This window comes from Mesocricetus auratus, unplaced genomic scaffold (genome assembly GCF_017639785.1).
Source record: "Mesocricetus auratus isolate SY011 unplaced genomic scaffold, BCM_Maur_2.0 Super-Scaffold_100004, whole genome shotgun sequence".
NCBI classification, from domain to species: Eukaryota; Metazoa; Chordata; class Mammalia; order Rodentia; family Cricetidae; genus Mesocricetus; species Mesocricetus auratus.
Genome location: NW_024429189.1, coordinates 46,073,053 through 46,100,190, shown reverse-complemented (window position 1 = coordinate 46,100,190; position 27,138 = coordinate 46,073,053). Strand labels below are relative to the sequence as shown.

The window sequence follows — 27,138 nt, the reverse complement described above, 5'->3', positions numbered from 1 at the left end:
TTCCTAACTTGTCCCACACTGTCACAAGTTGAGCAGATAGCACTGTGGAATCACACAGGAAATCAATTCTCAATTGTTACAGCCAACACAACCACTTGAGACATAACCAGAGATGTGATGTGTGGCCTGATAGAAATGTTGTGTTGTGACCAGATCCTCTAGTAGTCTCACATTCAGTCTTCTTAACTTATAATGAAATAAATGGAATCAGAATTATCCCACCAAAGCTGCAAAGGAGGCAGATGCAAAAATCTTATGAGTACATTCGTTCCTGGTAGTATTATGGTGAGGGATGGACATAGGAACACTAAGACAGAACAGAGAACAGCCCAGCACACACAGAGCATGGAGAGAGACAAAAGAGATCAGAGGCAGGGAAGATGGGCAGATTGGGAGTCAGGGTTGGAGTAGGAGTGGGTATGGATATGAGAAAGATAGAGCTCTGGCTTGTTAGAAAAGAGAGAGAGGAGATAGAAAAATCAACCCGAGTTTGAAAATGTGTAGAGATTATGCTGTTTGGGAACTTTACCTGGAATATGCTTTGTCAAAGTAAATTCAGTGAAGACCAGGTCCATTTTTATGGTTTTATTTTTCTTTCCATTGGTGTCTTTTCAAGCAGGGGTTACTTAAAAGGCTGACTGAAGTCCAGAGAGACCAAGTGTTCTAAAAGAAAACATTTCCATTCCTTTGCTGCTTATGACATAAATCATTGAAAAGAAGAATAATGAGTACTGTGATAAAATTCTTTACCTTTGTAGGATTTCTCATTAAAAGCCAATTATGTCCATCACTCCCATATTTTTCTGATGAGCTAAATATTGTACAGGGGTAAGCAATTCCATAGAAGGAAACATAGAAAAAGAAGCCAGTGGTGAACCCTGGACTAGAAAATTCATATATTAAGTGGACAAGGGAAAAACATTTGGGAAGTCAAAAAGATATTCCATGTAAGGAATCTTATCTAGCATTTATAAAATCACATCATTTGCGATAATATGGATGAAACTTAGTATAATGAGTATCTTAGTTAGGATTTCTATTACTGTAGCAAAACACCCGAACTAAAAGGTAAGTTGGGGAGGAGGGGCTTCTTCAGCTTCTGTTTCCACAGCACTGTTCCTCATTGAAGGAAATCAGGGCAGGAAATCAAACAGAAGGAGCTGATGCAGAGGCCATGGAGGGGCGCTGCTTACTGGCTTGCTCTCCATGGCTTGCTCAGCCTGCTTCCTAATAGAACTCAGGGTCATCAGCCCAGAGATGACACCACCCACCATGGGCTGAGCTCTTCCCTGTTGATCACTAATTACGAAAATGCCTTCTAGCCAAATCTTATGAAAACATCTTCCCAACTGAAGCTCTTTCCTTTCAGATAACTCTACTTTGTGTGTCAAGTTGACATATGACTAGCTGGTACAATGAGCTAACCAGATAAGCCGCTCAGAGAGAAAAATGTCACCCGTCTTCTATGTGAAAGCTTCAACAAAATGTACTGAGCTGAACTCAAGAAAGCCAGTAACAGAGAGGGAGGACTGATGATCAAAGGGATTAAGACTGGGCTGGTTTAACCCCCAGAAACAGCTGACCAGACAAAGGTTAACTCTTGAATCCCAGGCATCAGCCTGGGAATCCAGCATGGGACTGATCAAGAACCCCTGAATCTGGGTGTCAGTGAGGAGGCCTAGGTAATCTATTGAGCCTTGGGCAGCAGATCAGTACCCATCCCAAGTATACACACGGACTTTGGACTCCCATAGAACAATGTGAGGTGCACTCGCACCCTGAACTCTTGGGGAAGGGTCTAGGCCCTGCCCTATATGAAATGACAGACTATGGACACCCCCATGGAGGGCCTCACCCTCCCTGGGGGAATGAGGGGATAACGGGGGGGGTTGGGGGAGGGCACGGGAGGAGGGGAGGGAAAGGGAGAGGGACCTGGAACTGACTTGTGAAGCAACCTTGTTTCTTATCTAAATTTAAACTGGAAAAAAAAAAAAAACAGAGTAGCAAGGACCTTACCAGAGAAGGGGATGCAGGGATGGCCGAGGGCAGTATCGGTCAGAGGATACAGACCTGTGCTTACATAGCAAGCATGAATCTAGAGATTGGACAGACAGCACAAGGCGACTACAGTTAATGATATCATTTGGCATACTAGAGATTTTTCTGGGAATAGATTGCAGGTGCCCTCACCACACACAAAGGTAATTGTAGGATGATATTAAACTGCTTACCTACAATAGTCATCTAATGATGCTAGCATAATATACACTATTTATATAATATTAAAAACCTTTTACTGCAAGACAGAGAAAACACTGATGTCAAGTTAGAAAATAAGAATTTCAATGACTTTGATGTGTATGTCCCTCAAATTTAAAAGACAGAAAAGAGGACTTGGTTAAGAAAATTGCACTATTTGTCAGGGCAGCCTGAGTTCAATCTGAATAAACCACTGAAAAAACTACCTGGTGTGATGGCTTGCCCTTGTAATCCCAGGTTTGGGCAAACACAGACATTCAGACCTCCTGGCCAGACAGCCTAACCTATTGTGAGCTCCAGGTCAGTAAGAAAACCTGTCTTTAAAAAAAAAAAAAAGATAAAGTAAAAATGTGAAACATAAACAGTGATGCCTTGGAACTACATTCAAGATTGTTCTCTGGCTTCACACACACAATATGCATATGAAATCACACACACACACACACACACACACACACACACACACGTACGCACGCACGCACACATGCACATACATGAACACACACTGATAGAAGGAAAATAAAAGAAAAACTAGAACAAAGCCCATGTGATAGTACCAGAGGAAGCACAGTGCACAGAACAGGGATATGGTTTCTGAGGAGTCACTTCCGATGCAGATAGTCCTGGGGTACTCACGCAGGGGCTTATCTGATGCTGTTTTGCATATCACTCATGGCTCAAGGGCTGCTGCTTGACTGAAACAAGTAGAATCAATTCCTAAGATGTCAGAGGTGGCAGAGTTCCAAGAAATGGGTCTGCTAAACACCCTCCAAAGCCCCTGTGGAGTGTAAGCACCTCTGGGCAGCTACGGGATGCTCTGTGTTTGTCATGATGAGGCTGATAGCCCATTGCTTCCGTCTGCCCGGCTCCTGGGTGTGGAGGAGTTTGATACTCTGCCTTACCAGGTTGTTGCCTCTCATGTAATTTTTGCTCTGTTTTTGCTACATAAGTAAAAAGACCATGGGGGGGGCATTTCGGGAGATAGAACTGGAAAATTCTAAATAAGGAAATGGTATTGGTTCCAGTCCTCTTTGCAACACTAAAGCACACACAGCCAAGCGTCCTTCCTTCCCTCTCCTGAGCCTCTCTCAGCCTTTGTCCCATATCAACCCTACTGTTACCTCATCCCTCACACCTGCTCATCCCATCACCTGGTACAGTGAAGCCACACACGCCCATAGCAGGCTTCCCGGGGCTATAGCAATGATCTTCATGCTGCTTGTGGCCTGAATACCAGCTGGGAGCCATCTCTGCTCCGGGGCAGAAGGGCTTCTTCCCTGGTAGAGGCTCAGGGGCATCCCCTTTGATGATGACTGCCGTGGTTGTTAACTGTCCACTGGCAGTTTTCCTGAATGCTCTGTAGCTGTTATTATGATGGCCATGGAGAAGCACATGCACAAGGGGCCACAGTCTTTAGCCATTATTCCCAAGCTGTGCTTTCTGGGAGCCTATTGCTTGGGGGTGGGGGGAGGGGGACAACAGTTTTTGAATAGTTTTGAAACGTTGGGTTAATATTTAAACCCAGGAAACGTTTTCCACTTTATCAAGGTGGGAGTACAGGGCTCAAGCAGAGCAAATATGAGCTGTGTTTCCTTAAATTGAGCAAGTTTGGGGGAGGGGTATCTTTCTAAGAGCATAATTTATGTACACCACAATTCCTCCCCCACCCACCCCTTCTTAGCTCTTAGATGTAAATAGCCTAAATATTGAATGCAGGGACTGAAATTCTTTCTCACCGGGGCATGAAACATTTTGTGTCCTGGAGCTAGAATTTACAGCAGCAGCTGGTGCACTGACCTCCCGAGCGGCAGTATCCAGCCCCTCTCCTGCTGGCCCTTTGTGCCAGGCTGGCCCAAAGAGAGCCAGAGGCCAGAAGGGCCTGCTGCCGATTTGATCTGCTCCTGCAGAAGGCCAGTTGCCATTGCTTGGGAAAATGTGTCCTTTCACACAGTGAGTTCATTGCGGTTCTCAATGTGCTTTTCTGGAAACCCACCAACCCAAGTGTGAGTGTCCCCCACCACAATGTCATTTGAATTCATTATATTGATCCAAGCCATGTGGTTAAAAGCCTGGTTTTAATGGACTCTCTTGCTCTCTCCTTTTCCCTTTAGGGAAATTAAAAAAACTCATGCAGAATGAGGTGTTGAAATCATTCTTCTGGTATTCTTTAAACGGGGGAGAAGCGTAGTCCTGAGCTCCATCAGTTCTTCTTTCATCAGATTTCTCTCTTCCATTATTCATGGAGACAAAACATTGACATTAAAATATTCCTTGAAAAAAAGTGATTATTTTTTTTTCTGTTGAAATTCAACGTTAGAAAGCAAAACAGGCCAATACAGGGCTTACACGCTGGAAGATAACGATGTCTGATGGGGTGGTGTAGGCTGTTTCCTCAGTTCTGGGGAGGCAAAGGCAAGAACAAGAGACTAATGACCTCAGCAGCGTGGTAGTTCAAACATTCAGGATCAGCCTGGGCTACAAGAGGCTCTATCTCAACCCTTCTCCAATATTCCAGGAAAGACGATAATGAAAATAACATGTAATTCTTTCTTTCTTTCTTTTTTTTTTTTTTTTTTTGGTTTTTACAAGACAAGGTTTCTCTGTATTGTTTTGGAGGCTATCGGTCCAGCCTGGCCTCGAACTCACAGAGATCCGCCTGCCTCTGCCTCCCGAGTGTTGGGATTAAAGGCATGCGCCACCACCGCCTGGCAATGAAAATAACATGTAATTCTTATGCAACTTACATTGTGTCAACTTAAATACTCAAAACAGTGACACTGGGCAGTGGGGTCTTTGTTCACCTGCCCATTGCCATGGTGAAATTTCATTTTACTCAAATCAAATCTAAGCTATGGTTATCTAAACTATATTTATCTCTAATATTATGTGAGATAGAATTTCTCTAGGAATATTTGGTCACTTGAGAAACAGCATTGTCTTTCCGGAAGTCTGTATTGTCAGGGCACTAACTAAAATAAACTATAGCTCTTTGGTGCCCTAACTTTTCTGCCGCGCTGTGTGGGGACAGAAAAGTGTCGCTGTGTTTGTCACATAAAGCTTTCAGACTGCATGGAAGTCTGAATGCCAAGGCTAGGAGTCATTGAGCTGACACAGCTTAGGACCATCTCCCTGACTCTTTTGGCCAGAAAAATGTCACCAGGCTCCTGTGACCTCTCAGGCCATGTCTGTCCTCAGACAATTTTAGTAAATCCATGTCTGGAGGTCATTCTGGCTTCTTTAAACACTTGGTAATTCAGGAACCAGCACATGACATCCCCTTTTGATAAGTCAGGTGTGTTAAAATGCTGGTTTAAGAGCCTCTTTTCCCCCCTTTGAGTCTTCTATCTTACACAACTGTGCTTCATGCTTTTGGGGAAAGTGTTGAGGAACTGTAAGAAAGCTGAAATATTTCAGATTCAGTTTTGACTATCTAAACTTTAATTTTTAAATCCTCCTGTTTTTTCTTTCTCAAAATACCGCAACTGCAGCAAAGTGTGTCACATGCTTACCTAAAGCCATTAATGTGCACTACATAGCTAATAAATCTCTCTCATTCTTTCCACATTTAAATATAAGAAATTCAGTCTGTGGGCCAGATAGTCAGAGAGAAATCAATAGCTACCTGGCTGTGTGTACTCTACCGCCACAGCATGAGAAAAGCCATCTTCCTGATGAATTCATCATTTTGTATAAAAGCTGTGCATCACAACTAAACTGAAGGACATCATGGCTTACAATCCATCATGACAAGGCTTCACTGCTGTTTTCTCATGCAGAACCTCATTACTGCTTGCACACCAGAGCATGGGGCTTTCAAGGTTTTCCTTGTAAATGCAGCATTTCCCCCCAGGCTCCTGCAGTGGCAGATGCTGAGGAATCTCTCTGCAGGCTAAGGGGCATGGGGAACCTTTGCTGCCCCAATGCCCTGCTAGCTGAAGAGATAGGTCAGTGGCAAAGTGCATATACTGCTTTTCCAGAGGACCTGGGTTCAATCCCCCAGCACCTACCTGAAAGCTCACAAATGTCTGTAACTCCAAATCCAGGGACTCTCATATCTTCTTCTGCCCTCCATGGGTACCAGGCACACATATAGTACATACACATACATGTAAGAAAAACATTCCTACACATTAAATCAAAATAATAAATTTTTAAAATTGTATAGGCTTAGACTTCTAGATGCACACTTGCGCCTTGGACATCAGTCTGCTGTCTGTTGCCAACAAGGAAGCACCAGCATCATGCAATGTGCATTAACTGACAAGTCATCTAGAGCATAAGCAAGCTGGCCATGCAAAAGGAAACTCGGAACTCACTTAACACACTGTAAAAACCTGACAGTGTTGGAAACGTCCACTCAACTCAACATACTACAATAACCTGACAGTATTTGGAAACGTCTGTTTTACTGAGGAGTTTTTCTCTTACTTGTGGAATGGTTTTCTTAACAGACTGATCCTGATTTTTAAAACTGCTGTTAACGTACACAGAAAAGCATCCTGGGAGCTCTTTCCTTACCATTGTTTTTCTCAAGCATTCTGTTCCTCACCATTGTATATAACTTGGTATCATTTGTTCTCACTACCAGAGTCCATTGTTATGAATGTATTGTTGTATAAGATCCCAAACTTATTTTATTCTTTCTCTAGTTGATGGGTTAATTGGCTATTTTCCAGTTGGATCTACTATTGCTATGTTTATTCTATAATACATGCTACTTCTGTGAGGCCTCTCTCTGGAAACAGAACTGCTGAGTCATAGGATATGATGTACTACACTTATGGGAACATTGTCAGATAGGTTTTTCCAAGTAGTTATAACAATTTATGCTTCATTATTGACTCTACCTGCTTCCTCAATGCTTAGTCTCTCTTCACTGTAGATATAATCTCCTGGCTATATAGTAGCATCTCCTTTTAGTTATAACTCACATCCCTGATGTCTAGTGAATCACATTTTGTAGAATTACTGGCCATTTTAATAACTGCTTTTGTGAAATGTCTCTTTGAGTTTTCCTCATTTTTCTTGTATGTCTTATTATCTTTCTATAGACAAGGGACCTGAGTATATGCTAACTATTCAATATCTCTGTGTGTGTATGTGTGTGTGTGTGTGTGTGTGTGTGTGTGTGTGTGTTTATCATTAGATTTCTCCCACTTTGTAGGTTTTTATTTCCTTAGAGGTGTTTTTTGTTGTTGTTGTTGTTGTTGTTGTTGGTTTGTTTGGTTTTGGTTTTTTGGGTTTTTTTTTTTTTGCTCTTTCTTTGTTCTTAGTACGATGTACTTCTCAATCTTTTCCTTTTGTTATGAACTCCTTCAACTTCCTGTTTAAAAAACATCTATTTTTAAAATATGTTCTAGATCTTCTCTTCATTGTTTTACCTGTAACCCACAAACCCTAAGAATATCTTGAGTCTACACTGTTTCACTTAAATATATTTGACATCTTCATTGTGCTTAAGCAGTCCACCATATTCTCCTGTATTTACTATCTGAAACAGTACCCATTCCTCAAGATTGATCTTAGGAGTCAACTCTTCTAGGGTGGTGTTGATGAAACCAACTTACAACCAGATGCAATTCCTTTCTACCTTGAACCTTCTAACAGTATGTTGATAACACATGATGTCCCCTCCACATGTCTTACATTTAAGATAAATATTAATGGACTTGTGTGTTTTCCCAAGGTGTCACATGGTTTCTGGAGCATAAGAGTAACTGGTAACCATAGACACAACATTGGCTTTGTGTCAAGCACCTTCCAAAGAAAGATCCCAGGACTTTGCTTACTCATGAAGAGCAAGTGCTCTCCCATTTGAATTGTATCCCCATCCCTGATGGCAGAACTTTTTCATATAACAACTTTTGATTTATGTGGTAATGGTCTAGGCTTTTGAGTCAGAGGAATAGAAGTTTGGATCCAGGCTATAGTCCCTACTGAGTGATGCTAATTACTCTAAATCTCATTATTCTCTTCTGAAGAGTGAGATAATAATTCAAAGTTGATGGGTTTGTATTGTAATTTGATAAAACAAGGGGTTCAGATTACCTTACATAGTACCTAGCATGTAATAAAGTCTCAGTAAATACTTGTATTTGTTACTCATATTTTCCTATTCTCTCTTAAAAGTAAAATAAATCCTGACACAGTCTATAAGCCCATCAATACCATACCTCACCAGTCCCTTATAGCTACTGAATGAAATAATATGACTCAGGAAAGATTATTTTTAGTCAATATATTCTAGAACTAGGTCTCACAGAACATTTTAAGTACCCTTAACATTTTAGTTATCTGTTTCATACACTATATCTTTTAATTATTTTTTATTTAGGTTAGAAACAATCTTGTTTCATATGTCAATCCCAGCTCCCTCTCCTTTCCCTCCTCCCCCACCCTCCCCACTGGGTCTCCCAGTTCCCCACCCAGTCTCTACTCCGATCCCCAATGAGGGTGAAGCACTCCATGGTGGATCTCCAGTATCTGTCATTTCATCCAGGGCAGGGCCTAGGCCCTCCCCCGGCTGAGAAAGCTTCCCATATTGTGGCATGGGCACTCAAAGTCTATTTGTAAGCCAGGGATAAATACTACCCAAGGCCCCATAGATTACCTAGGCCTCCTCACTGACACCCACATTCAGGGGGTCTGGGTCAGTCCCATGCTTTCCACACAGCCATCATACACTATATTAATGTCAAGAGTTATAGTTAATCCACAGCAGCAAATAATTCCTGTTGGCAGTTTGATTTGACAGATTGGTTTGAGGTTAAAATCCTCTCCTCTACGGCTGTAGAAGGTACCCAGATAGTAAGAGTGTCTTCAGCAATAAAGCAATAATGAAAACAAAGAGTCAGAAATCAAGTTGCCTGAATTTGAATTCTTATATATAAGCCTCCGATTCCCATCTCTGAAATCAGTCTAATACAAATAATATCTTATTTGCTTATTGGGCTGTGGTAAGGATTGAATGAGAATATAGTATAAACATATGTGAGTGTGTATGAATATACAGTGATATGCATATCTATATATGCATGCATAATAATATCTGTACCATGTGTAATGTTCTTGGATAGTACTTGGTCTATAGTCCTGTGATATTACTCAGTAGACCTCTTGGTCTTTTCTGTTTTCCTAATACAATGGGCTGGGAGAAAAGCAGGGGATGCTCTGTCAATTGGTTGTGCCAGTCAGGGAAAGACCTACAATGTGAGGGGCCCCAAAGCTGGGAAAGCAATGAAAATTTTAAAAATTGAACTGCCTCCTGTTTTAATCTCCTTAGAGAAATTTTTGGGAGTTCCATATTTGGCATACATGGCATGTTAAATTTTCTATTTCAGTGCTTGCTGGAAGGGACATACCTCGCACTGGCATAGGGAGAAAGTCCTACATGGTTAAGAACAAACTTCATCTCACTCTGTAAATGGTTCTTTATTCGAGTTGTCTGGATCTCATTTCTAAGACTTAGATATTTTGTTTGTTTGTGTAATGGCACAAAGACAAGGCACCAGGAAGCCTTGGGATTATAACCTAAAAGGGCCTTCAAGATCACATTTCTAAAGGTCAGAGACTAAGGCAATAATTCCAAGTGTCACTTGGCCCTCAAATGAGCTTTCATTGTGATGGATTATGACATAATCCATTGACATGATAAGGTACCTATTATGTTACAGAGGCAGTTGGCTGAAATAATAGGATTTTTTTTATGATCACAGTGGTGAGTCACATAATACTGGCTTCAGGATAGATAAATATAAATATAACTGCTATTTGTTGGGACTCAGTAAACTGTAACTATGCCCCCAAAGTAGACTGCTTTGCCATGCTAAGCTTGGTGAGTTGATGAACTGTACTCCCAAAGTAGGGTACCTTGCCATGCCGAGCATGGTAAATGACTAACAATTGGAAGGCCTTAGAAACATGGAATTAAGGTCTCTCTGACCTTGTGTCTCCTCTTGGACCTTGAGCATGAAGCCAACTACTGTTCCTCCCTCTTTTTCCCCCTCTTACTCACTTCCTATTCCCCCTTTACATTCCCTCTTTAAGGAAAGTTCCCCCTGACACACACAAAAAAGAATTCACCAGAACCAGGGAAGTGTGTGTGTGTGTGTGTGTGTGTGTGTGTGTGTGTGTGTGTGTGTGTGTTTCATTTTTTCATTTAACGGGAAAAAATGAAACACATATATGATACAAAAGCCCCATCAAATAAGGTGAAACCCTATTTCAAATTCATTGATTTATGTGAAACTCAGCACTTTGCACACTGGCCTAAAAGAATTAGTGTCCTAGATCGCATTGTAATACTATGATAAGATACTGACCAAATTGGCTTGAGGGAAGAAAGGGTTTGTTTCGTCTTACAGGTTACAGTCCACCCTCAAGATAATTGAGACAGGAACTGTAGCAGAGACTCTAGAGGAACTCTGAATCTGGCTTATTTCCATGGCTTGTTCAGTCTAGGACCACCAGTCCAGAGATGGCCCTGCCCACAGTGGGATGGACCCTCCCACATCACTCATTAATCAAGTAAAAGTCCCAGAGATGGACCTACAGGCCAGTCTGATGGAGGCAGTTCCTCAGCCAAGGTTCCCTCTTCTGAGGTGACTCTAGTTTGTGTCAAGTTGACAAAAACTAACAACTGCAGTTAGTAATTAAAACCAAACAGAACAACCACATCTGTCGATGTTTGCTGAGTTTGCGTCCCAACACCTCTGGAAAAGTCCCTCGGGGTACAGTGTGCCTGTAACCCCAATGCTGGAAGCTGTTGGGGTACAGAGACAGAAGGATGCCTTGAGTTTGTTGACTGCCCAGCATAGATAGTTCAGATTCAGTGAGAGATCCTGCCTCAGAAAGCGACAGAATAGGGTACCTGTCCCCCTCCTCTGACCTCTGTGTACAGCCTACCCACACTCAAGTGCACATTTGTCAGATTTATCACTCACCTACACACCCTTAGGAGTTGCATATACTGTAGAGAACCAAACGTTGGTGACAACCTTCACCTGTGGGCCACATCCACTGTACCTTGGCGGTGCACCCATGCATTTGCCTTTCAATCCAAGCTGAAGCACTCTTTTTTATCTCAATATACTGTACTTTACTTAATAACTTCCCCTTTTCCTTAACCTCAAGTTTGCTTTTTAAAAAAGTTAAATACTGGTCCTGTATCATGAGAAGAGCAATGCAAAGGGGGCGTTTCACACAGAAATGCTTATTATTACATCATTAACCCCTATCTATTTATCTGTCCGTCCGTCTGTCTGTCTATCTATCTATCTATCTATCTATCTATCTATCTATCTCGGCCAGTTTTTGACTCTTAGAGAAACTGAACATTTTCTTGCAGAGCACAATGCGTTTTAGCCAAATTTCTGCTCACAACTCTCACTGGCTTTCAGGCACCCAAAGGTGACAAGAAAGGCTTGCCAGCAGCAATAGCAAAATCTGGAATGAAGTGACAGAGGATCAAAGAGTGAATAACTTCCAAACAGAAAAAAAATCTATTTGTGCTTTGTCTTTTATTTCTGTCTGCTAAAGCTTCTCTGGAAATAGTCAGTCTTGGTGAAGCTTAAAAGACAGACAGCAGCAGACTGAGGTGAAGGTATTGATGGAAGCATGGTTTGTTCAGAAGATCCATCAGTACTTTAAAACAATCTGTGTTTAACATGGCAAATTGTGTGTCATTAAAATGCTAATGAAATGGTAAACAGCTGCTAAGTTTTTATGCTAATGAATGGTGGAAGCTAAGTAGTTCTCCAGCCTCCAGTCTATTAGCATAGAGATGTGATTGGGTAAGGAGGATGCAGAACATTCCGACCTTCACTGATGGAGCAATCTGTGAGTTTCCCAGTTGCATTCTGTTTGATTTGAGTTTGTTAGAACAGAGTGACTCTTACCAGGCCCTGGGGCCTCTGTATTACACACTGTTATCACAGCCACCATTGAGGCCTTAGAGATGAAGCTTGGCTTCCCTTTCAGAAACCAAAAGCCACAAAACAGGTCACAAAAAAGTTGCTTGTTCAGTAGGTGACTTAGATTAATACTACCTACTCTTTGTACTTTAGAATTCTAATAATTATGATGATAAATTACTAAAGGCCATTTTCTCTCGATTTTAAAATAAGTCCTTTCAAATATGCCTCTGCGATATTTGATGCAATGATGTAATACATCATCTTGGATCCTCTGACTTGAAGTTAGCAATGGAGATAGCATTACCTGATTAGAAAAGTAATCTGTAATTAAATGCCAGTGGTGTATCCATACCAGGACAAACCAGATTATTTAATTGAGCATCAGGAAAAGAAAATCACTGTTCTGTCTATACTCTTGGCTGATTCTCTGTACTGAGCCCTCGTATTTATTTCCTAATGGCTGTGGGTGATCTGAATGACTATTGAAGACAATACTTCAGGTGCATTTTTCTCTTATTTCTTTTCCTTTTTAAATACATTTTTAAAATGACCAGCATAAATGAGCTTTGACACTCTGCTAAACACCGTTGCCAATACTATCCACAACTGATTGACAGCATGCCACCAGTTTCTTCGGAACCTCATTACCAAAACAAGTTATCACTGAGGCAGGAACTTCAGTGATCTGGGGACACTGTAAGAGTCTTGTGAACACTTCAATAGTTGGGATGTTTTCTCACGCTCCTCATTTCTCCTTGAAGCAAGTGAAGGATTCTAGGCATGACGTTACTGTGTGATCCAAGATAGGCAGGCCAGGGAGAAATGAATCCTTTATGTGCTGCTGGTGGTGATGAAGGAAGAAGCCTCAGCCCTCTTCAGAGTGCCCCCAAAGTACAACTCATGCAAATGCCCATGAGCTGATAAATGAATATGCAAAATGTGGGGCGTTCCGAAGTAGACCAGCAGTCAGCCTTGAAAAGGCACAAAACCCTGATGTATGAGCTGCAGTATGAGCAAACCTCCAATTGCATTAATCTCAAGCAAATGAAGGCAGACACAAAAGACATGTAAGGTTTTATTTAAACCGTATGTTCTAGACAGCTAAGTCCATACACATAGAAAATTGATTGGTGGTTGTCAGGAGCTAGGGATGCTGGTAGAAACGGGAAAGGACTGCTGCTACATGTAGAGCTTAAGTCATAAAAATGTTCTACATGTAAAGATGATGTTCGTTTGCCACTCTGAAGGTGCCAAAGAAAGGAAAACCTATTGACTTTACAGTTTAAGTGGGTGAATTATCTGACATGTGATTAGCATACATACATACACACATACATACATACATACATACATACATACATGGGCCTGTGTGTGTAGTAGCTCAGTTGATACAGTGCTTGCCATACAACCATGAGGATCTGTGTTTGATCCTCACACCTACATGAAAGGCAGCCAGGGTAGTATGCTTTGGGAAATAACTCTTGTAGTCCCAGCTTAGAGAGGAAGAGGAAGAGGAGGAGGAAGTGGCAGAGACAGCAGGATCCCTTGGGCCACTGGTTCTCCAGCCTACCAGATCTGCAAAGTCCTAATGAAACACCCTGGCTCAGAAAACAAGGTGGTGGGTTCCTGAGAAATGACACATGATACTGACTTCTGGTCTCTACTTGCCTGAGGACACATTTGCATACACACCTGCACAAGCACACACACACACACACACACACACACACACACACACACACACATCCCACAGAGCCAACCAGGCTAGCAAATGTGTCTATGACTGTTAATGACAAGGAAGAATGCCAACATCATTCTAAATCACCCAGTCCTGCATTAAATCAGATACCAAAGGAGGGAACAGCTAACGTAGCTATTCAAGGGGACAGGTATGCAAAGAACACAAGCTTATTATGTGTAAAAATTAAGACAAAACAGTGAGTTCCTTTCTCCAAATTCTCTGTCTACAGCCAGACCATAGCCCACCTTCTTGTGTTCTCTGGCAATCCCATGTCTAAACTTCCTCTTCTTCCTAGAGTAAGGAAAATTTTGTGATCATTTTTAAGACAAGGAATTGAGTTATAACTATAGCCAGTAACTGCCAAAGTTAAGTCCAAGTTTTCCTTCCTCATAAAAACCCCAGTACTTGTCTTCATTTGCATTAAAGTTGCTGCTGGCTACTTACTCCCAACAGTAAAGAACATCTTGAGAGGCCCCACCTTTATTCACTAACAGTTTGTGGGTTTGCGGGTTCTCAATGATGCCAGGAGGGTCGTCAGACACCGGGACACTGGCATTATGCCACACCTGCTGGTGGAACCTGTGAACAATGTGTTACCTGACCCTGAGAAGCCCTTGGCTTATGCACAGGGAAGAGTTCTGCATGTGTGTCAGTCCACGAAGAGGTCTTCTTGACAGTATTTTCCAGGTGCTAGCGTCTGTGACCCTTGTGTTTGCAGGTCACAGCGTTTGCAGGTCACAGCTCAGCAACCTTGCGTGGGCCCTGAATGCCTGGGAGGAAGATGATGTGAGTGAGAGATTGAAATGGCTTTGTTTTGTTCTTGGCAGGCAGTGCATGTCACACTACTACCCTTCCTGCACTCGTGCGCACACCCACCCTGATGATGCAGCCTTCGCTGGACATCAAACCATTCATGTCTTTTCCAGTGGACAGTAGCTCTGCTGTCGGGCTCTTTCCAAATTTTAACACAGTGAGTAAATGCACTTTTATCTTATTTACGCCTCTGTAATGCAATCTCTTTTCTTTCACAACATTCCAGGGTAGACCATAGGGAGAGTCTGTTTCCAAAAGTTTGTGGCTGAGGTTCTACCCTCAGCTGCACCGTGGGAAATGCCTCACTCAGGGAACTCAGCCCAAACAATAGGCAGCATGTGGACTTTACTAATGTCTCCAGGGAGCACTCTCACCTGCTACATTGTTCGGTTTTGATGAACTTCACAGTGGCCTGGCCTGTGGCCTCGCCGTCTCTGTTGTGCCTGAGACTCTGTTCAGATGTGATCAAGATCGCAATTTAGACATTAGCCTCACTGATTTTTCCCCCCAGTTTTTACTATAAAGAAAAATAAAAGCAGCAACAATGAGATTTGTCCCTCGGGTGCCTTTTTATTTGGGAGATGTTTTAGGTAAAGTATGACTTTCATATAAACAGAGTTTTTTTTGCTGGGGAGCTCTTGTGAGTTATTGAATCTGACTCTGACCCAAAAGAAAGATACTCGTTTGAAATCTCCATATTAGTTATCTATACAGTATGTAGCTATTCCCAATTAAACATACATAATGAATGCTAGTGAGTTTCTCACTCTGGCCAGCATATTCATGTCAGTCAGCCAACATCCTTTTATTTGAATGAAAGGTATTTCATAGGCGTGCCAAGTAAAGCTGACGTCTTTCAATAGCAGGATTCCGGGTAGATTGGAAACTTCTGGCGGGAGAAAGGATGAACACTGAGGAGGATGGCATGAATTACATCTGCACCAGAGATAAATACGTTTGGAAGGGCAGGATGGTATTCCTGAACAAGAGCATTCTAGATGCTGCCATGATCAAAACAAATAATCGCGTTATCAACAGTACCAGACAGTGTGCTTTGGAAGCACTGCCAGATGTCCCCTCCTTGCAAACTTATCTTCTGCAGAAGTGAAAAAAGCAGGAGGGATTTTCCCCAAGGGTGTAAATAGTCTGTTGACAAGCCTTCTGCTGGGGCCCACTGCTATCTTCAAGAAAAGGACCCTACAGTTTTGTGAAGGCTCTGCCTTTGACATGGCAAGGAAATGGTTAAATGTTTCCGTTTTCTGTATTTTTTTTCATTTTCTGGTCAAGGCCAGCGGGCTTTTTTGTTTGGTTTGGTTTTTGTTTTAAGGCATGAAAAGGCAAGTATGGTATCTAATCCAAAGGAGCATGGAAATAAAATAAACCAGGGTCACGTTGGCCTCCTGAATCCATCAGAAAGAAGTAAGAGTAACGCTCCCAAAGTGAGGCACTGAGCTTGAGTCTAGCCTGCCACCGAATCTACAATCATCCCAAAAGTCACGCCATACTTGGGATGTTCTCTAGGTATTTGTGTTTTGGTCACCTTGTGTCTGTGGATTGCATCACAAGGGAGGGGCTGTTGATAAATAGCCTGGGTGACGAGCAAGCTTAAGTGTGTTTGCCTGTGTTTTTACTTTTTAATGCAAGTCTCATACATGGTTATTAGCACAAGTAGCACAGTGTTTTGTTTTGCTTTTTTAAATTGCCCACAGGAGATTATCTTAGAAACATGTTCAGCTTCTAAGAAAACGTTAGCACTCAAGGCCACATGAAAACTACATTCTCTGCCCCTGATTACATTCGACTCCCTTTACTAGGGATATGTTGTCACAGCTAGCACCCTTCATCCCAGCAACTTCCAAATGCCTCACACTTAACAGATACCTGATTGCAGACTTGCTTTGCAAGTGCAGATACTCAGTGATGTCCTGTAGGTCACTGTTGTCAATTTTCAAAAGGTCTTACATGATATCGCATCTAGGTTTTTAAGGGCTATTAAACAAAATTAGAGTGAATGTTTTCAAAAGGGTTCTTAACATTAAAAAATTATATTGGCTTATTAGTGTTACATAGGGCTCAGTGATATGCCATATTTTTATTTATTGTGCATAGCAGTCTTACACTGTATCGATAAAACTCGATATTCTTTTATAAAGGTTTTCCTTCTTAGAAGAAAATGAGCTCTAAATTTTCAAATGCTAATACCACTTGATTATTACAGTGAAAAACTGCAGGAAAATCTATTATAGATACTGATTTTGCTTAGCTTACTAAATCCAAGTCATGCTCCTTCTAGTACTGTATTAAAAATTAAATCAGCCTTAGTGGGACTTCTCTTGTTGGGCATGGTGGCACACATCTATCCAGTGCTGGTGGACTAAGGCAGGGGGAATCTTCAGTTCAAAGTCACCTTGGGCTCCATAGTTGAGCCCTCCATCAAAACGCACCACACACACACACACACACACACACACACACACACACACACACACACACACACACTCACACACATACACACACACGAGGAGGGATGAGTCTGTGTGTGTGTGTGTGTGTGTGTGTATTTCTCTCTTGAGTTGCAGTCTAAATGACTGCCCTTTTTCCTTCTGTTTTTTTCCATTCCAGCACCCAATTCACTTGGGAAATTTCCTAGATTTTAAGATGTGCTCATTGACCACATTTTTTTTCCTAGAGAAATGTTTCTATGTTGCTATTAACAATTACACTGAATTATTGTGTATTTGTGATTATTTATATCCCTTCAGGGATTCAGGCTTCAAAACATGGAGGAGCCAGTGGCTGTCACTCCTATTGTCCAGAGCAGTAGCTGGGACTTGGATTATAACCGTTTAATGTTGAAACTTGTGTTCTGGCTCTTCACATCCCGGGCTGTTTAGGCCCATGTCACCTCCCATCTCATTCATTGGGAACAAAGCCCAATCAGAAATCCTTCCTTGCTGGACACAAGCTAGATCATTTCCTGCAGTATCATTAAGTAAAAGAGGAAGTGACTCTTGAATATGAAGTCCAGGCTTCTAGAGGCAGTTCTGCTGAACCAGATTCTATTTGTAAAACAGCTGTCGTATCTTACTGGCAAATTTTAAAAGTTACTGTCTACCCTTTCTTTCTTCTCAGCCAATGCTGATATTAATAAATAGGAGAAATGGGATCAAGCCTAATCAGCATTTATCTGAAAAGTAGCACTTCTATTGCTATACTAAGACCCACAGATAAAAGTTTTGAAAATCGTCAGCTTTGTTACCTTCTTCAGGTTCATTTAAACTACATGCATTTAGGAGCTGGAGAGACAGCTCAGTGGTTAAGAGCACTTGCTGCTCTTGCAGAGGATGAAAGTTCAATTCCCAGCAGCCACAGGGATTGGTGCACAACTAACTAACTTCATCCCCAGTGAACCCAATGCCTTCCGGCCTCCACACACATGTGCGTATACACAGAGACATAAATAAGAATAAAGCAATTCTTTTAAGTAGGCATAATCGGGTGTGGTGGCACACACCTTTAGCCCCAGCACTCATAGGCAGGCAGATCTCTGTGAGACTGCAGACAGCCTGCTCTATACAGTAGATTCCAGTCCAGCCTAGGCTACTTAGTAAGACTGTGTCCCGGTAAACAAACAGATGTTTACTGTTTTCTCCTTTGTTTATGCTAGAGCAGAGTACTGTATGATGAGGGTCAAAAAGGAATTCTGTCATGGCCTAAGACCAAGTGGGCACACTCTGCTTCCCAGCATTCATTCAGAGGTTGTCTTGTCTCACACTCCACAACTGACTCTCCCCTTGCTATGTATGACGAAAAGCTAGAGAGATGGCTCAGTGGTTAAGAGGACTTACCGCTCTAGCCTTTGAGGGCAGCTGGCACACATATGGTACATACACATACATGTAGGCAAATGCTCAAACACATTAAAATAGGTAAATAGATCTTTAAAGAAAAAGAAGAAACAAACAATGTAAGACCTCATCTAGGCAGAGCCGTGAGGAGACAGATAAGGAAACGGGCCATCAGGAGGGTGAAGATTTGGGCCCCATGTCCTGATGCCCACAGCCTGGCAAGACCTGTTCCCAGCTTCAGTGGTTACACTGTACAGAGAGATGGCTTGTGCCATTTATAAAAGTGAAGACCGTGAAAACACAAACATCAATTCTCTTTAAGATTTTGACCTTCCTAGCCCAGACCCAGGAAGCTTTTCTGCCCGGCTGCACTCTGATGCTCATTTCCACCACTGCCCTGGCGTTCAGTGTGTGTCTTTCAGGGGCAGCCGCCTTCTCATCAAGTCTCTGTCCGCAGCCCTCCACCCTCTGACTTTTCTTTTCCTGCTCGCAGGCAGTCAGCACTCAGAGTGACCCATCTCCCCAGCCCCACCCCCTTTTTTAACCTGTTCCCAGCTTGTTCAAGTTTTCATTTTTTTAGTTTTTGAGATTATAATATAATTACAATATTTTTCTTTTGCTTTCCTCCCTCCAAGCCCTACCATCTACCCTGCCCTTCTCTCCTCCAAACTTTTTTCTATAGCTGTGTGTGTGTGTGTGTGTTCCTAAGTATAGCCTGACCTAGTCTCATACGTCGCACCTCCAGGAGTGTGAGAACATGAAATCGTGTTGTAAAACAATGGAGTCTGTGGTATTTTGCTGTGATCTTGGATTAGACACATTCCCATCTTACATGAGCATTTGTACTGGTAGGTAAAGCCACTTCTAAGAGGCCACACCCTGCATACAGAAGAGATGTGTTTACATGCCTCTCCAGAGCTGCCTGGGGACAAAAGTCACCCCTCGGTTTCTCTATGATTGACAGATGTTTTATGAGCCTGTGTATGAGAAATTCTTCTCAGGTCCTGCTATGTTTTTGCTCCTCTTATAGGAAACCACAGGCACAACTGCTGTTTCCCTACAAGAGGCTCAATAAGCTTTTTTTTTTTTTTAGGGAAAAATATGATCTCACTACTTACCTTGAAATTATTTTTTCCTAACACATGGTCAAATGTGTAGAACAGAATAAAGATGATTTCCGAGTATGAAGTCTCAAGCCGCTGTGTGATTGTCTGAGTCATGCATGACACGATGTGAGATCATCAGTGTGACAAGCAAGTCACCTTACCATTCTAGAGCCTCTGGTGTCTGAATCATTCATAGCCTGGAAATGTCAGCAAGCCCTCAAAGTTTATCTTTTTTTTAATAATAGAAATAATGCATTTATCAACGTGCTGAAAGAAAGAAGTTAGAAATTAAGGTCACATTTACTTTGCTATTAGTTTACATCTGTTACTTGGGAGATATCATCATAACGAGCCTGAAGTCTTCTGGGATGCTGAAGTTTTACACCTACTTTTAAAACTTTCATCCATTGATTAAACTCCTTATTTCTACACTCTAGTACATATTTCTGTTTTGTTCTTTTGTGCAGTGGAGTGCTTCAGCTGATGCAGCCCAAAGTGAATCTTTGCTCTTTGGGGCTGGTTTTTATTATGTTCATAACAGTGCTTGTTAGCATTAAAGATTTATATTGTTTGGCTATTTTATAGATGCTAGTGTGTCTAACTACATTTACCCCTTTATCCCAGACAAATTAAGGAAGGAAGGAAAGAAGGAAGGAAGGGAGGAAGGAAGGAAGGAAGGAAGAAAGAAAGGGAGGAAGGAAGGAAGAAAGAAAGGGAGGGAGAAAATGGGGTTCAAATTTTATTTCTGATGATAGCTTTAAAATACACCAAAGAGGGGCCGGGTGTTGGTAGCACATGCCTTTAATCCCAGCACTCGGAAGGCAGAGGCAGGCAGATCTCATGAGTTTGAGGCCAGCCTGGTCTACAGAGCCAGTTCCAGGACAACCTCCAAAACAATACAGAGAGACCCTGTCTCAAAAAACCAAAAAAAAAAAAAAAAAAAAAAAAAAAACCAAACAAACAAACAAAAAACCGAAGAAGTGTGAAGTAAGCTACACTGAGATAAAATCATCTACAGTTACTCAGAATCACTTCAAAGGGGTAGAAATTGTTGCCCATTTTTGGGCATAGAACATTCATCACCAGTGCTTAGGAGACAATTACAAAAAAAAATGTTTACAGTAAACCTTTAAGGGGGACTGGAGAGAAGTCTTGAGAGTGAACACTACTCTTATAGAGGATCTAAGTTCAGTTCCTGGCACCCACAGGGTGGCTCACAACTCCAGCTCCAGGAACTCCAGTGCCCTCTTCTGGCCTCCATGGGCACTGCACTCATGTGTGTTTCATTATCCAGACACATACACATAATTAGAAATAATTTTTTAAAAAAGAAAACTTTAAAAATGTAATAAAGAGCTAACAGAGATTGTTGTACAAGTACTTAGCTACAGGTATGTATGTTTGGAGAATATTGCACTTCCATGAAACTTGATATGGGGGGGAAGTATATAGACATGATCACCAAGAGGACAAAAGAGATTCACAGTAACCCCCCCATACACACACATTTTCCTCCTCCCTCAGACTACAAACATGCCATTTTAAGATGTAACTTGTGTCCTTTGCTTCACTCAAAAGCTTCAAAACTTCCTGTAGTGAAGACTATGTTTACACCTCCCTCTACTCTGTTCTCCTGAGCCTCCTCTGGAGAGGAGGAGCTGTATACATGCTACGTATGTATAAAGGAATTATAAAGGAATGCTTCTAGAAGGTTGTCACGTTCTTCTCCATATCTAAACCATTGTTGAAGGTACCCACTCCCAACCATTTCCTGGGTGTCTGGTGCTACATTCATTGTGCTAAGCAGAGGCTAAGTTGACAAGTAAGTCAGAAATTGCTCCCTGACAGGAATTCCCTGTAAGATCACGAAGATTCTGCTAAGATTTTGATGGTACTTAGTGTTGTAATTTAAAAAAAAAAAAGTGGCACCATGTGACAGAGTTCAAGCAGGGAGGATCGTAAAAATGGAAAAGGGGAGAGGGGAGACTGGCCTCCAGGAAGAGGAACAGGGGGAGAGAGGAAAGAGAGGCTGGGGGGGGGGAGGAGCAGACAGAGAGAGGAAGAGAAAGAGAGAGAAGAATGGGAGGTGGGCAGGGCCCTTTAAAAAAGGGAACAGTGAATTCACAGGTGGTGCTCTTCGTGGCAGCAGCTGAGGGTGTGTACTGTCAGGACTCCAAGGGCAGGCCAGTATGGATGCCTAAGCACTAACACTTAGGAGGTAAGGACCACAAGGTGTGGGGAGTATAGGGGGAGACCTCTGTAGCTCCAACATGCAGTGTCCTCCCGTGTGCCCCTTTCATTACCCCTGTATCTGCCTCACGTGCTCTAGGCTGATTCTTCAGTGCTAGGGTTTCAAGGATTATGTGTACTTGGAGGGTTCACTCAATTTTTCTGGCAAGATAGGTCCTCAGCCTTGGCACCGCCCCAGGGCAGCGTTTTTTAAGAGTAGAGTAACCTTGGAAAGGGTGTCTACATCAGGCCACCTTCCTTAAAAACTTTATCTTATTCTCAACTGACCTGCTCAGTGTTTTAATTCCAAGTAATTAGGGAAAGAGGAAACCTCCCGCCTTGTTCCCTTTAAAAAAAAAACACTGTTACTAGTTTGAGAATCTTATACAATGTATTTTGATCATCCCTATCCCTCCAAGTTTGTGTCTGGATCTTCTTTCTTTCTCTGTTTTTTGTTTTCTTTTAAATAGCCATCAATTCCAATCATGCTGTTCATATAATTCAGGATGTGGGGCTCTCCACTGGAGTATGGCCCAAGTGTCGGGGGCTACATCCTTAGAGAACATTGACTCTCCCCTAGAAGCCATCAACTGCCTGTATCACTTCGATAAGGGGTGGGGGCTCCCAAATCCCTTCCCCTCCCATGCTAGAGTGTTGATTGACTTGATCTTGTGCCAGTCAGTTGGAGACAACCACGGCTGCTGTGAGTTATGAATACAGAAGACACTGTTTCTCACTCTGGTCTTCTGACCTCTCACTCTTCAGACTTTTTACCCTCTCTTCTGCAGTGGTCCCTGAGCCTTGTGGCAGGCAGTAGGGTGGGAGTACAGTTTGATATGAATGTCGTGTCTGTGGCTGAGCCCTCCATAGACACTCATTCCCAGCGATGAGTTTCCGAATTACCCACTGTCCACTGCATGAAGAAACGTCTCTGTTGAACTCTAAGAAGTGCACCCATCTCTGCATGGAGAGATACAGGTTTAGAGAACAGTTGAATACCATGTCCATTTGGCAGAATAATAGTGTTTGGTTCACCCCTGGGGCCTGAGACTTCCCAACTATAGGTTCTTGGCCACATCTACAGTATCAGACATGTGTTTCCTCCTGTGGAGCAGGCCTTAAATCTAATTAGAGAGTGGTTATCTACCTCCATAACACACAGCCTGTTCTTAGCTCGCCTCAGTCACCAAGCCTTTGTATGCCTGTAATAAAATAGGAAAGCTTAACAAAAAAGTAGGCAAATACTAATACCTAAAATATTCTCTACAGCCCAGCAGAGGGACTTCTAAGTCAGATGCCCAGTGATTGATCCTGGTGGTACCCTAAAAGCTTGGGAGTCCATCCAGCAACACAGTGTTTTGCTTTTTGTTTTTCCTTCTTCTGGTTTTTTTTTCTGCCTTCTAGATTCTTGTGCCCGGAATTAAGCATTAAGTCTCTGTGCAGATGAGCAGCACACTATGGAATATTCCAAGCTCTTTGCTTTTATGGTTGCATTGAGGGTGCTAAAGATGAATTGGAGTGCTATTTAGCAATCTGTGAAGTTAAAACACATCTGCAAGCTTAGTAGGAATCTTGGAAAAAGACTTTTTCACAAATTGAGCTTTCACTTTAGTTTTTTTACAACTTCCTCTTTATTTTTTGGATGCTTGAAATAAAATGATAAATAGCTTAAGTTATATGAATGACACCTGGTTTCGCCGGGACTCAGAAATCACTGGGCATTAGAATATTTTGAAGATATATAACAATTAATTGTTTTAATGTGCTCATATATGAACTAGGCTACCTGTGACCTTGTCGGGTACTTCGTGGATCAGAAGGTTGAAGGATGTAACCCAGTATCCTTGTTTCTTCTGGTAGAATGGGCTACCATTGAGAAGGACACTAATGAGATAAGCAAGGGCTGGCCTTCACTTTCGCTTGTCCTGAATTAAAGCGCACATGTACTTCTCACAGCTTATTCATGTGGGGCACAGTTTTAAGTGCCTAACAAGTCCTCCCAAAGTCAAGCCGAGACTCCTCCTTTGCACACCACACACATTGTGTTCACCTCGTCAGTCTCGACAGGCTCTCTTGTAGCACAGAGCGTATCTCTCCCACCAGCCCGTGGCTAACAAATACTTGTGGTCGAAAGCATGTCTGCTTCCAGTTTTCTCATTTTTCGCATGTGGACATCAAGCTTCTGTCACATTTAAGATGGCTCCCTATCACTGCAGTGTAGTCAAACTCATAAACTCTCCTTTCTCCAGTAGGAGCAGAAGCTATCAGACCCAGAAAGGACAATCACTGCTGTCAGGTGGGACACTCAGAAGCACTTCCCATTTAAATTAGGAGGTGGTGTCCTTTCTAAGTTTAATCAGTCATGAATTCATTATATTCTGCCTCTTGCAGAAGCCACCAGGGGGCCCCTTTAATTCCAGGGGGTGACTCTGCATGACTGGCTCCGAAGGAAGGCATGACTCCAGGTCATGTTGGCCAGAAAAGCAGGGTCCATGTGGGAGCCATAAGAGAGAGGGCCCTGATACTTTCCAAGCAGAACATGAGAGTGACCTTGAGAAGGTCCCTTTATGTCATTTTTCTCCATTTAGAACTGGGTATGATGGTACCTTCCTATTCAAATATTATATATTGAAGGTTTGGGTTGATTATATTCATAAATAAAAGTATGATTGAATATTTAGGAAATTTCTAAAGTTCATAGAATTTGGTTTTCCTTTTCTAGGAAAGGAAATGTTGTGTAACATCACAATCCCATTTTTAATCACTTAAAATACATTTACGTATAAGAGGGTTTACAAAAGGACTCAACATACAAGCTACTATACTTACAAATAAATAGTAATTTATATTAATATTTCAGTCTCTTTGATTCCTTCTGTTTTACATAAATAATGCCATCACTGGAACTGGCTTTGTGCATGAGAATAACCCTAACTTACTTAGATACCAATGTTATGCATGTGGCCAAGAATTTGAGTTTATGAAATGAATGCCTTGGTTTAAAATATTTGTACTTGTTGTGGTTTGAAAGAAAGTAGCCCCCAAAGAGAGAGGCACTATTAGGAGATGTGGCTTTGTTGGAGTAGGTATGGCCTTGTGGGAGGAAGTGTGTCACTGTGGAGGAGGGCTTTGAGGTTTTACATATGCTCAAGCCATGCCCAGTATCTCAGTTCACTTCCTGTTGCCTGGGCAATAGGTAGAACTCTCCTCTACCTCTTGAGCACCATGTCTGCCTGCATACTGACATATCCCTCCATGATGATAATGGACTGAACCTCTGAACTGTAAGTCATCCAACTAAATGTTTTTCTTTATAAGAGTTGCCGTGTTCGTGGTGTTCTATTCATGGCAATAGAAACCCTAACTAAGACACCTGGTTTCAGTGTGTGTTCAGTTTGTTCCAGCCGAATGAGATGACAGCAGGCCATACTTACAGCTCAGAATCACATGACTTCCTCCAAACACTGAAGATGGCCACAACTGAATTCAGGGAAGGCTTGGTAGAGGGCTATTCAGTGCAGGTTGGAGAGGGGGAAACAAAAACAAATATACAATTAATTTTCTGGGACTCTGTTTTTCTCTAAAGTTGCCTGGGAAGCTAAAAGCTGTTTTTACCTATAAGGCTTTGTCATTGTAATTTGAAGATGCTTTTTTAAAAAATTTATTTATTTCTCATGTGTACAGTGTTCTGCCTCCATGTGTCATTGCAGGCCAGAAGAAGGCACCAGGTCTCATCGCAAGTGGTTATGAGCCACCATGTGGGTGCTGGGAATTGAACTCAGAACCTCTGGAAGAGCAGTCAGTGCTCTTAACTGCTGAACCATCTCTCCAGCCCTTACAGATGTTTTAGTCCACATTATTCATTAGGGAAATCACAGCTAGGTCAGTGGCCATTTAGAAGTGATTTAACTCAGTCCTAATAATCGATGTACCAAGTTATCGTTCACATTCATATAGTGAACATTTATTCCTAAAATTTCCTCAGCTTTTACTTTTGCCTTACCTGTCTCCCACCACTGGGCACCTTTTTTTCTGGAATTTAAATCACTTTACTCAAATTCTGAGTAATTGCAACTTACTAGGTTCCATCCTAAGTATTATATAGACTTTTAGGGTAAGTACATATGTGTGACCCTCTCTTCTTTTTTCCTCTCAAAATAAAAATATCAGCTTATATCAAATGTTACTCAGGGAGATATGCATTTAACCATAGATAGTAGAATCAGCAGAAAAATACATATGTCTTTAGATTTTTGTAAGTTAAAGCTGGTATTTTTTACATCAGTTATTTCAAAAAAGTACTTTTTAGAAAGACAGGATGTACCACACTGCTATCCGTCCTGATGCAATCAGACCCTGCATTGTCTTCAGCGAGCTGCTATCTCCTGGACCTGGCCCTTATAATGGATGAGTAGCTTTTGTGACCCCCAGATGTGGAGTTCTTTGAAGCTACATGTCTGGGGAACAGTCCTTTTGTTACAGTGCAAGTGTAATATCAGAATTTCCTAGGAGTGGGTCATCACGGGAAATTATCAGCAATTCATAGACTTTGCTTTTTGCGTTCACTTGAGCCTCAAGGGTAATCACAAAAGATTATAGTCTCCATTTCAGCTTTCACATCTCCGAAATATTCTTCTCTGCTGAGAGCATGATTGATTCCCAGAGGACAGCTTTTAACCCTAGCTTTAGGAGGGCTGGTCAAACGAAAGTATTTTGATAACTGCCAGTCATTGAGACTATGGATGATTCCCTTGTCTGGCAGATATTTGCTGATTGCTGACTAATTATACAAAACATTTTAAACAACATGACTCTGTATTACTAGGTAGAGGTGTTTGTCCAATTTTAGCAAAAAAAAAAGTTAGACATGATGGGAGATGCATAATGGTCAATAAAAATTTCAGATGAATGTCATGAAAATTGAAGGACCCAGCATCCCAATAGGAATAATTTCAAAAAATGAAAAAAAAATAATTTAGGACCATTTCTGAAAAGTCTTCCTACTGCATGGATACACTGTAAACAGCTTTTTGCTCAAAATGGTAAAGTTTTATGTTTTTGTTGTTTTACCTGCTGTGTAACCCAGGCTGGCCTTGACCTCATGACATTCATCTTTCCTCTACCATTCAAGTGTTGGGATAACAGGCATGTGTCACCATGCCCCAGTCTTGTAAGTGTTCCTGGGAGAGACTTGGTGTGTTTCCTGACAAAGCACTGTTGGTCATGTA

General features: G+C 41.9%; 1 protein-coding gene across 6 annotated transcripts in view; it reads left to right on the top strand.

Moving 5' to 3' along the window:
- Znf385b (zinc finger protein 385B) overlaps positions 1 to 27,138 on the top strand; it is a 406,548-nt gene that overhangs the window by 300,233 nt on the left and 79,177 nt on the right. For all 6 annotated transcript variants that reach the window (XM_005065121.4, XM_013122572.3, XM_040745679.1 and 3 more), the window contains one exon: positions 14,742 to 14,884. In XM_005065121.4, coding sequence (XP_005065178.2) covers positions 14,742 to 14,884 — 143 coding nt within the window. The remainder of the gene's footprint in view (positions 1 to 14,741; positions 14,885 to 27,138) is intronic.